Source organism: Stenella coeruleoalba, assembly GCF_951394435.1.
Source record: "Stenella coeruleoalba genome assembly, chromosome: 12".
Lineage (NCBI taxonomy): Eukaryota > Metazoa > Chordata > Mammalia > Artiodactyla > Delphinidae > Stenella > Stenella coeruleoalba.
Window position 1 is genome coordinate 34,506,767 of NC_137158.1, and position 12,484 is coordinate 34,519,250.

The 12,484-nt window shown below is 34.1% G+C and overlaps 1 protein-coding gene across 9 annotated transcripts in view; it reads left to right on the top strand.

Annotated features, from left to right (window-relative positions):
- GRIK2 (glutamate ionotropic receptor kainate type subunit 2) overlaps positions 1-12,484 on the top strand; it is a 641,759-nt gene that overhangs the window by 236,540 nt on the left and 392,735 nt on the right. For 8 of the 9 annotated variants that reach the window (XM_079938731.1, XM_079938723.1, XM_079938729.1 and 5 more), the window contains 2 exons: positions 2,522-2,689; positions 6,358-6,615. In XM_079938731.1, coding sequence (XP_079794857.1) covers positions 2,522-2,689; positions 6,358-6,615 — 426 coding nt within the window. Of the gene's footprint in view, positions 1-2,521; positions 2,690-6,338; positions 6,616-12,484 lie in introns of all 9 variants that reach the window. The other variant, XM_079938728.1, reaches the window with a different exon arrangement.

Below are 12,484 nucleotides of genomic sequence, written 5' to 3' on the forward strand. Positions count from 1 at the left end.
GGATAAGAAACAGAATACCACCAGCACCCAGAAGCCCATCATTCACCCTCCCTGCACCTACACCCAACACCATTTTTGGAACTTTTTAAAAAATGAAATCATACAGCAATATTCCCTTGTGTCTGACTCCTTTCAGCATTTCGTTTGTAAGATTCATCTCTTACTGTTGAATGTAGTTGTTCACTGATGCATTTATTCCATGCTGCTATGAGTATTCTTGTACATGTTTTCTGATGAATATGTATACATATTTTTCTTGGGTATATATCCTGGAGTGAAATTTTGGGTCACAGGGTTGGTGTATTTTCAATTTTAGAAGACTCTGGCACATAATTTTCAAAGTAGGTTGTTATTTTGAAGAGAGGTGAAGGATAGGAAAGTTTTAACCCGCTATCATCATGCGTTGACCATTTCTGTATCCTTATTTTGTATTTATACCACATTCAAATTAAAATTTGAACTAAGGAAAGTAGATATAGTTTTTCCATTTTATTTTGCCATTAAGAAATAACTTCAGATTTGCATTTCTAAAATTGGTTCTGTATTCCTAATTAAGGTTAAGTACTTTCCAATTACTCTATTATTTTTCTGTTCCATATATAAGATCTTACAATTCTGATTACATATTATTATTAAAGTCATCATATCTCACATTTTAGGAATTTCTGTGTATTTTGCCTGAATGAAATTTTGAAGAAAACTACTAATTTGTAGTGGAATAGGCAAGGGCTTTGGAGTCAGGCATGAACAGATTCTAATGTTGGCTCTATCACTTGATAAGTTGCATGATCTTTGGCCAAAGTATTGTTTCCTGTAAAATTTTACTACTTGGGGTTGCTTTGAAGATTTAGTGAAACCTCAAACTCTTATGGAATGTTTGCTCTATGGCAGCCACTGATTCTAAGTGACTTGTTATGAGATAACATTTGCCCTTTACAACAACTCTATGCAGTAGCCTCCATTATCATACTTTCTTTAGAGATGAAGAAACTCAGACTGAGGATTGAAGCAACTGTGCTAATTTACCTGGATTACAAGTGGCAGAGCCAGAATGTGAATGCAGTTTGGCTTCAGAATCCATGCTCATACCGCTGTTCTCCTCCACGTATATAAGACATCTAATTTTGTTCTTGACACCCATTAGGCATGTAAATACTTAATATCCTTCTGCTTAGCATAAGTCACCAAAGATTTTAAACATATTTGGAGTACAATTTCACACGGTTGATTGTTTCTGTAACTACACCATCAAATTAGTTGGAAAAATAAGAGAAATATTTCTAACTAATACTGTGTAAAATGACAAATTTCCAACGCTTCCTGAATATAAATTTTTCCAATCACTGTGGTATCTTCTGAGTCCTAATTCTTCACATTTAGAGGAATTATTACTATACCATGACTTCTTACTAATTTAGAATAGGTAGTTTGCTGATAGTATAGTCACCTGACATTCATGTGTCAAAAGATTTTTGATGAGGTGTGGATTGCAAGCTGTGGAAATGCCCTATTCAAGGGAGTTTAATATGTGAATGATGGTGCTGAGAGCACATGGTGTGAAATTTGAAAGGGAGAAAAATAAACGTTCTTTAATTTTAATGTTCTGGTTTCCTAAGGACAGAGGTTGGAGGGTGTCAGCTTTCAGGTGCTCCCTTTTTCATTCCATTCACCAAAGCAGCAATAAGGAAGAGATTCTGTTGGAGACAAAGGTCCCAGTTAGGTCACTTATAACTGAAAAGAGAGTGATGATGTCAAGGCTGGGACACGAATGAGGGAACTGGACTGAGGCACAGCTGGTGGAAGGTGACAAATGGAAAGGACGTGTCTTTAAATTATAGTCTACATTGTATGGCCAAAATTATATGCTGCAGTGTTATTCACTGACTAAGGGATTTGCACTGTTTGGGAGAGTTATCTTTCAAAAATGTCAAGTGGTTTTTGAAAAAGGATTTAGAGTAAAACAAATAGAAAAATGCTACTTCGTCCTTTTTTCTTGCAAGTAAGATGCTGGAATTTGCAAGTGAATAAGTATTTTGGGCTTTTAACATGGTAAGTGCCGTAAAAATTATGCAAAAGAATTCTGATTTCTGAATTAATAGAGACAAATTTAATACAGTTTTCCCAATGTTAACTTTATAGCTTTATATCAATATAGAGGATTGATTATTTTCTAACTGTGTGCAAAATTTTGAGGGTTAATGTTCAGTACTTAAGGCAAGATCTATATATACCTAGGCCCTAAAAGAAGCAATTGCTAAATAAAAAGGCAAAATCATATTCAAATCATGGTAAATTTTGGTAGCAGTATCAAAGAAATTTTGCCAGTGTGGATTTATCTTAAAGGGCACATACCAAATATTCAAATTCATAGAAAATGTAAGCACAAACTTCATGTACTTAGACAAATCACTCAAACACACAGACACGCGTAAGTGTACAAATACATACATAAAAGTACAGAAACCTTCCCAGATTTTCTCTATCTTGTAAGAACTGTGTGATTATTTTTTTTCTCTGCCAGGTGGTATTTTTGAATATGTGGAATCTGGCCCAATGGGAGCCGAGGAGCTTGCGTTCAGATTTGCTGTGAACACAATCAACAGAAACAGAACCTTGTTGCCCAATACCACCCTAACCTATGACACCCAGAAGATAAACCTCTATGACAGTTTTGAAGCATCCAAGAAAGGTAATTGATAGATATTTAACTGTATGTTTTCTGGAATTCAAATTTTCAGCTATTCTTAAGAGATTTCTTAATCCCTAAAGTAATTAATAAGTCATTAGGAATATTTTCATGCAAATGTTTCTTTTCAAACTACACATAAATTTTATCAGGGAAGGTAAAGTGATATGATTACCTACTGAAAACAATTGCTTATAACATGAAATGCAGTGAAGTCTGGGATAGTGAAAATTTTTTTTCCCCATTAATCCTTTTGTTTTGCTACTAAACTATTCCTATTTTAAGAATTTTCTAAAATAAAACAATACCATCTGTGGATTTTACGAAGTTTTACAATCAATGTTTACATTTTTATTTGCATTATATGTCAATTCCACTCTATTACTGTGGTCTCAATTTTCTGACTACCTTGAAAGTTCTGTGGTTCCAAGTGACTTCAAAAAGTCAGTCTAACCTTAATTGGAAAAATTTGAACAACGTTTCATTTGTGTATAGTCTATGCCCATTTTTGAACCACTTGATGTTTCTTTTGGTGACTGAAAATAAATGGCTAATGATATGAAAACCGGATTATATGAAGAAATAATAAAAATACCTTATGAATTTTATTTATTTTATTATTTTGTAAAACTGTGTTTTAAATATAAGAATAGAAATACAATTTTTGGCATGTGACTTTAATACCTATATGAAAGAAGGTAATAGAGAAACTATTATCGAGGCATTATTTTAACCAAACAGTTTTAGTAATAAATATGTTTTGAGAGATGTTTTCATAGGCTTACTTTGTCTAAGCAGGTGATCTTTTCTTTTGCATGTTTAGGATTCATGTAACAGAAATTAAATTTCATAAAGTTGATATTCTCAAAGGAGTGGACTTAGAAAGCATTTGTTCTAAATTCATATTTTTAAAACAATGTTTGCTTTTCTGTAATGCCAATTATTGTTTTATTAGCTACCTTACATTCATAGAAATGTACATAATTATTTATAATTCTAACTTGGTACAGATTTCTTCTAAACTCATTAATATTAATGGCAGTTAATACGGTACAATATTTCTTGAGATGAAAGTATCCTTCTTTTCCCCCAGCTTACATGTTTTTATCAAAACCCATGTTCTGCTTGCCCTTTGAATTCATATCTTTATGAATAAAAATAAGTTCCCACATTTCAGAACCATGTCAGGGTGATGAAAGGTTTTGAAGGCTGAAAAAAAGGGTAAAGGTTATTGTGAAATACTACATTTGTCATCATAATTGCAAAATAAGTCATTAACTGCAAGACAAGTGCATTTGATTATTGACATAGTTCATGATTATTTCCATTAGGAAGAAGAAGCTCTGTCTCAAATGAAATAATTTAGACCAAAGAATATGGAATATGAGTGCAGTATAAATAAAGTATTAATAGATTTCTTATGGTACTTCAAAGTAGCAACATAAAAAAAAAGTGGACTAGAATGTTCTAACAACAAACAACTTACTATCTTGCGAATATCTTAGCAAAATTATGAGGTGGTAAACTCATTTCGTTTTCAAAATATTAAAAAGGATTTACAAATTTTGTCACCCATTAAAAATCTATTGGGAATCCAGTTCCTTAAGTGACTTTGGCCTGAAGCTGAAAAAGCTCAAGTAAGTGTATGAATAAGTTTCTTTGTGAGTTGTTTAAAAGGGTGGATGTCGAGGTTTGGAACTTGTCTTGTGAAGCTCTTTCTTGTCAACCTATTGCTGGTTGGAGGGCACAGCAATATATAAAAGATAATAAAAAAGAGAGATCTAACATAGTTTTTGAATCCTATGGGGGCCTCAATAAATATATATGTAATACTGATATTTATGACTAATTACAAAATAACAAATAATAAATTTGGACATTCTTAAAATTTTTTAAAAAATAATTTTTCCAAGGCAAGAATATATGTTAAATGTCTAAATGTAAACATTTTCAGTGATATATGGTCTTATACTTTTAGTAGATAATATTGTTTTGCTCCATAAATAAACTTTGATGCACTAGAGCTTGAATTATTATTTGAATCATACATTGCTTTTAAGTGACTCCTCCGATACCTGAAAACTCTATTTCTTATTTGAACACACTTCAAAAAGTTCTATGTAAACTAATACAGTGGTTTTTAACTTTCTTGATTTGTGACTTGTCAAAAATCTGGAGAAGGAAGATCTTTTATTTTCAATGTATGTGAATTAAAACCTGTGTGAGTGAAAAACTTTAGGCTCTAACCTTTCTACTGATTTAGAATTCTAATCATTATTTTAAAAGTAAGAATCTATATATTCAAAAATTGTTTATTTATATCATATTGAATTTTTGAAGAAAGTGTAAACTTTTTTTTCCAACTAAAATTTATTAAATATCTCTATGCTTAAGAATCCATCCATCACATTGTATTTTATGTGGCAAAATCTCTGAAGGAAAATATCAGAAAATTTTGCACAGTAGAATCACAAACTATTTGTGAGGGATTAAATCTGAACACCTAATTGATCCCTAAATCCCAATAACAATTCTCCTTAGTCATATTGAAATATTTGCAGGGATATACAAACCATTGCCTCTTGGAGCAAACTTCCACTTTTGAACATTTCTTACTTCCCTTAAATTGTATCAAAATTTGTGAGAAACTTCTAAACATTTGCCCTAATTCTTCCTTTTCCAGTCAAATGAAACAAACTTTAGCCTCTTTCACAGGCCAGGTCTTCAAATATTTAAAGATGAGTTTCATGTTTCCAATAACTATTGACTTTCTAGACCCGAACTTGCCAGTTGCTTTAGTGTACCTTATAGAAATTCAAGTCCCGTCACAGTCTTTCTGTTTCCGTCTGAATACCTTCTGATTTAATTATGTCTCTCTTAATTACTGTAATTATTATTGATGTGAGTAAACTTTTCTACATGTAAATATTGGACTGGTCAAAAAGTTCGTTCGGGGTTTTTCCATACAATGTTACAGAAAAACCCAAAAGAACTTTTTGGCCAACCCAATATAAACTTAAAAAAAGTAATTCAGTACAATATAGAAGACTTATAGTATCCAAAAGCCAAATACATAAAGATGATTAAATACTTATCTATTTAATTACATACTTTGATGTTCTTCCTACTCAATGAGATTAATCCCCATGAAATCACCCTCTATGACTCATGTCAGGTTTTGTATGGGTGTTTGTATGCACCGCTTGACCTATATCATCAGATATTTGCAGATACTTAGCTATGTGTAGCCATGGCTTTTTGGATGGGCAGTGGAAGATAAATGGCTTCTGATTAAGAATTTGAAATTGTAGAGAATGACCAGTGAATTTGGGAAAGAACACTATTCCCCGATAGGAAGTATTCTTCCAAAATGAACACTCTCCCCTTAAATCCTAGAATATTCCCCCTGTTTCTCCTTCCTCCTCTCCTCCCTTGACATTATTTGTAGAATTATTTGAACATTGAGCTGTAGGTGTCTAGGTGAGTTTCCCTTGTAACAAACTGAAAATGTTTGGAGTTAGACAAAATGTAAAATCAGCTAGATGCAGATGTTATATTAAAGACAAATCTTCCTTCAAGATGATGCCTTTGGGTTAACAATAATAATGTGGTAATATTGGCACACTGGCATCTCTCCTCTCATTATTGACAGACTTCTATCTCCTCTTCAGCCTGTGATCAGCTGTCTCTTGGGGTGGCTGCCATCTTCGGGCCTTCACACAGCTCTTCAGCAAATGCAGTGCAGTCTATCTGCAATGCTCTGGGGGTTCCCCACATCCAGACCCGCTGGAAGCACCAGGTGTCAGACAACAAAGATTCCTTCTATGTCAGTCTCTACCCAGACTTCTCTTCACTCAGCCGTGCCATTTTGGACTTGGTGCAGTTCTTCAAGTGGAAAACTGTCACAGTTGTCTATGATGACAGCACTGGTAAGAAAAATCTGTAGCCTTTGCAGCTATGCTTTAAATATAGGTAATTTTCTGAAACTTATTCGAGATTCTTACTGTATTCTTTTTGTTTGTTTGTTTTTGTTCTTTTCTTGTGTTTTTTTTTTTTTTAATTAAGGGAAGGAAAACATTTGAAATGAAACATTAACACTAATTTCATATGTCCAAACAAAGAAAAAATCATACACTTTTTTTTCTATATTTGTAAAATAAGCACTTTTGTTCTAGGAAGGATGTTACTGTGAGCCATAGTATTGGATGAAGAATAGAGATAGTGTGAAATATAATATTGAAATATTCATTCAAAGAATTTTTCTACTAATTTCAGGGTAGTTTCCCAGAGTAAAGCCTCATAATGTGCTGTCACTGAAGCTTATCAAGAAATCCAGGAAAAAAAAAAAGAAATTCAGACTTTAGCCTTAACATTTTCTATAGCTGTTTATGTGCAAAGAATGTGTGTGAAAAGTAATAACCTTTATATCTGGATAGCACGTTAAAGTACCTATTGAAATACTCTGAGTTTTTGGAACTGTTCATATGTAGACATAGCTTAGGGACTTGGAAAATAGTATTTACTAAGTTGTATTTATTTCCGTGTCTTTAGATGAATATTTGCTGGCTAGAGGTGGTCTGTGCTTTCTTGTTTTAATGTATGTTATTATTTTTATATATGAATGGTTATTTTGAGGTATCAGATAAAAACAAGTCTCAGAGAAATATAAGAACGTAAACAATAAAAATAAAGTATTAATTTCCTTGGAAGTTATATTGGTAAAGGAACTGCATACTATTTTGATTATTACTTAGTGATAAGGAATTTCACATTAAGATGTTTATCACTAGTCTAAATAGTGCTCTTTAAGTTAGAATTTTAAAATATTTTATTCTAGAACATTTCACTATACCTTTATGTTTACATTAAAATTGAAATTCATTTGAATTTAAATTCTCCCCAAATACACCAGGAGCTCACTTTGTTTATAAATGCAGTATTTAGAACTACATGCAGAAATTAGTCCCTTTGCCAATAAAATTGACCATTTGCAAATTGACAGATAGGAGCTCTCCCAAGAGAACAGAGAACAGGGAGTTACAGGGTTGGAAAAATAATGTAAATAATTTGAAAAATTTTAAAACTTAGAATAAGAAAGAGTAAGTCTAAATACACATTAATAGTGTAATTTTGCATTTTTGATTTAAAAAAGTGAAATGTTTGTTAAAAATTTTAACTTTAGAAATACAACAGTAAAAGCCCTTAAAAATAACCTAAGTACCTTTGATGTGTTTTTAAGCTTAAATTAGACCTGTTAAATTTATTGCATTGTTATATTCCAAATCATTACTTTTCTATCATTGGTAAAGTTCTATATGTCAAATTATGAATGGCAGGTTCTGTGTGAATGGTTTCTCTGAGGGTGTGTAATGTGATACTCCAGGGTATGCTCAGTTACAAAATGGTCCACTTATGTTTATGGATGGTCATATATAGAAATATACAAATATGAATACACATGCATGAATCCATAGTTTATTTACTTCTCCTTTCTCTTCTGATATAATTCAGGTTAATCCTGACTAAATATCACATATCCTCATATGTATATGCACATAAACATGGTATATATACACACATATCTGTTATATATATATATGTATGTTATACATGTGATATTATATATTTATTTCTTATTATCTTAAAACTCCTCATAGTAGAAAGAAATTTGGCAAATGTTCAAAATGTTTATGATATACCACATTTCCTCATTATTCTGTTTGTAAGTATATGACATTTTTACTTCACATATGTTCTTGAGTGACTGAATAAAGAGATAATGGGATTTGTGATCAAGGTCACATCATAGTTTGGTGAAGTAATGTTTCATATGTAGTTGATCTTTTGCTTTGAATAATATTCTAAATATTTATATCATTGAGACAAATTTAAATAGAGAAATAGTTAATTAGATGTATATACTTTTAACAGAGACTTGACCTAAGATTACATTTATTAAAATAGTTTAAGCTAGGGCTTCCCTGGTGGCGCAGTGGTTGGGAGTCCACCTGCCGATGCAGGGGACGCGGGTTCGTGCCCCGTTCCGGGAAGATCCCACATGCCGCGGAGCAGCTGGGCCCGTGGGCCGTGGCCGCTGAGCCTGCGCGTCCGGAGCCTGTGCTCCGCAACAGGAAAGGCCGCGGCAATGAGAGGCCCGCGTACCACAAAAAAAAAAAAAAAAAAAAAAAGTTTAAGCTAATATTTAAAAGAAACTTCACCACTACTATCACTTGAAGGTGACATCAATACTTGGATATTCTAAAAGTCTTTGATTATTTAAATATGAATGTTAACCTAGAGTCATTACAGAATTATTCATAGAGTAAGTGTGCCTTAAAAATCCTCTGAGGGGAAAAAAGCATGTTAATGCTCCATTTTATGCAATATTTAATTCAACAAACATTGATTAAGCCCCTGCTACATTCCAGGGACAGTACCAGGTGTAAGTATATGCCAATAAAAGAAACAAACTCCAGGCCCCTCTTGAGCTTCTAGTTTCTATTTAGGGATATGTGGTTGTTCATGTTTTTAATATTATTTGTAATGAAATAATTGCATTTGTAACTAGCCTTTTAATTTACTTTTAATTTAACACACTTTTAGAACTTTGCTATTCTTGATTTTTTAGGGGATAGAACTGACTCTAAGATAGATAGAAGATTGTCTTTTAAATGAATTCATAAATATATAGAAGTAGGCTTTTTTTTTTTTCTGTATTTTTGGATATGTTTAAAAGTCTCAAGGTGGAATTTTTTTTTTTTTTTTTTTTTTTTTTTTTTTTTGCGGAACGCAGGCCTCTCACTGTTGTGGCCTCTCCCGTTGCGGAGCACAGGCTCCGGACGCGCAGGCTCAGCGGGCATGACTCACGGGCCCAGCCGCTCCGCGGCATGTGGGGTCTTCCCGGACCGGGGCACGAACCCGCGTCCCCTGCATCAGCAGGTGGACTCTCAACCACTGTGCCACCAGGGAAGCCCTCAAGGTGGAATTTTAATAACAGAACTTAACAGAGAGAATTTGTAAACTTCCCAAATGAACAAGATGACTATTTGATCATGTGGGAGAAAATCTGACGACAGCTAGGACTGTGAACTGAAATGGGAGAGAAATCCACCTCATACCCAGTGAGATAAACATTAATAACTTCATTATGAATTTGTGTATCTGCTGTTTACTGCATGATGCAGTATGCATTTTATATATGTTTCTTTTTTCCTTTCCAGATTTATTATGTATGCTATTCCTCCCATTTATATTCATTTCTATTTTGTTGTGTAGTCCAGTTTGATACATGATAATTATACTTTCATCCAGTCTTCGTTCCCACCCACAAAACAGATGGGATGGTAGATGAAGTATAGTGCTGGAGTAGGAGAAATTCTTAGAACGATGTTAACAGGACCTGTTTATTTTTTATGATAATTAGCATTTGTTGTTGTCGTGGATGAATGCTTTTAAACACTCTGAAAGTCTGTTATACCTCTGAATGATGTCCAAAATGATGGAAAAGAATTGGCTTCAGAAACAAAACTGTGTTTCTGTCAGTCATTTTGGAACATATGATTCATTTTAAACATAAACTAAAAATAAGTTGGATAGCTGTCAGCTTGTAAGCAATTCCAGGATAAGTTGTGAATATTTGCTTTAAAATTCCTATGTTTCATCTTTGTTTATAGATCAGCAGTCCATTAACAAAGAACTCTGGACTGGTAAACAAAAGCCTGGGAGTCTAGGCCCAGTTTTGCTACTAAATTACTGGTACAACTTTGGAAAAGAGAAGAAGGAAATTGAAATGATTACAGAAAGCAGCTGTGGTGCACTAGGCATCGAGGTAGTTGCTATCATATAAACTATTACACTTAATCTTCAAAACAATTATATAGAAACAAAACAATTCTAGGGAAACAGGTTAACACTTCACTATCCTTGCTTCCTCCAGTAACTGGCTTTTCTGCCCACCAGCAGCCCAAGGCAGAAACGTGAACATCTTCCTTGATTCCTACCTTTCTTCAGTCCCACAATCAAGCTCTAATGGTTGTTAATTCTACATCTCTATGAACTCTCAAATCTGTTCATTTCTTTCATGCTTTCTAACTAATTCTTAAGTCAAAATCTTTCACCTGGATTATTACTAACAGTCTCTCTACTAATCCAGTCTCCACACTGCAGTTAAAGTAATTTTTAAAAATGCAATTCTGACCCATTGTCCTATTAATAGTTTCTCTTGCTCTAAGGATAAAGTTAAAACTTTTTTGGAAGCCTTACAAGACCTGACTTCATCTAGTCCCTGTACCTCTCCAATGATATTTGAGTCTAAATCCCTCACTTATGTCTTTCAAATTGAGCCATTAAATTTCTTTCAGGTTCCGAAAATACTGTCCAGTCCACCTGTTTCTCTCATTCTGGCCCCAACTCCTCCTCCCCACTAAGCACCCACACACATGCACGTGTGTATTTGCACACACACACACATTCATACCATCTGGCTTAGATGTCACAAAGAAAGACTGTCCTGACCCCCAGCTCCCAAGCCCGGAATAGGTCTCCCTCAACATATCCCCATAGCACTGCAGTACTCCCATGACCATCCCCTATGAGAACATTCATCACACTATGAATGACTTTTCTTGGCTGACTTTTCCACTCAATCAAATACACATCTGAATAGGATGGACCGTAAGGCTGCCCATTATTCTATCGTTGGCACCTAGGTATTACCTGGCTCATGGAAATACCTAAATAAATATTGAAGGAATGAATGCATAGAAAGGTATTATTATATCCAGTGTTTAGATGAAGAAGCTCCAATGGATTAAGTAATCTGTCAGAGGTCATTTTAGGTTAGGTAGCTCTTTAGTACTCGCCGTTGAGTAAATAGATTCAACAATAATCATTTCAAAAATTTTATAAGGTATCTGGAGTGAATTGTGCTTATATGTTAAGAGCAATTAAAATATATTTACTCATTTACTTATTTGAACAATCATTATCAAGCATCTTCTGTATACCAGGTGCTATGTTCAGCACAAGGGACAGTATTATAGGTAAAACTTTGTCTCCATGTGCTCAAAGTTGAGTGAGGGGGAGATAGAACATGTGAGAAGGATACTATTATAGTGTATCAAGTGCAGAGAGAGACAAGAAAAAAATATTGTGGCAGCTTAGGAGATGAATAGAGACATGAAAAGAATTTAGGGGAAGGAAGGTTTTAAAACTGCCTGGTAAAGGCAGAGGAGAGTTTTGGAGAGGATGCCATTATCATTAAGTTATCATAAAGGACAAGTAGAAACGCTTCAACTAGAGAAGGGGCATAAGGGTGTAACACGTGAAAATGTGAGGATGCCTGAGAGCTGGTTTGTCAGGCAACGACAGGCACTTCATTACGACTGATCATCAGAAACAAGGAAACTGAGGAAGGATGAGGGAGAATGTATAAAAGGCCAACGTAGGAGAAATAAAAAAGAGCTTTTTACTAGCTCCTTTGCCCTGGAATCTGCATGTTACAGCAGTACCAGTCACGTTTGCATGATGTGAACCTGCTTTCCAGACCACCGTTGAGTGCCTCAGGGATGGACATACACCCATTCGGTTCCTTTCCTAGGAAATCAAAAAAGAATATAGAGAGAGGGATATCCACTGACTGGACTATGGGTTGAAATCCTGGCTCTGTTGTGTAATTTTCAGCAAGTTGTTTGACTTTAAAAACTTGAGTTTACACATTTGTAAATTGAAGATAATGTATATACATCAGGGGATTGTTGTCATGATGAGTGAGATATGCAGAGTGCCTCATGGTGCCCA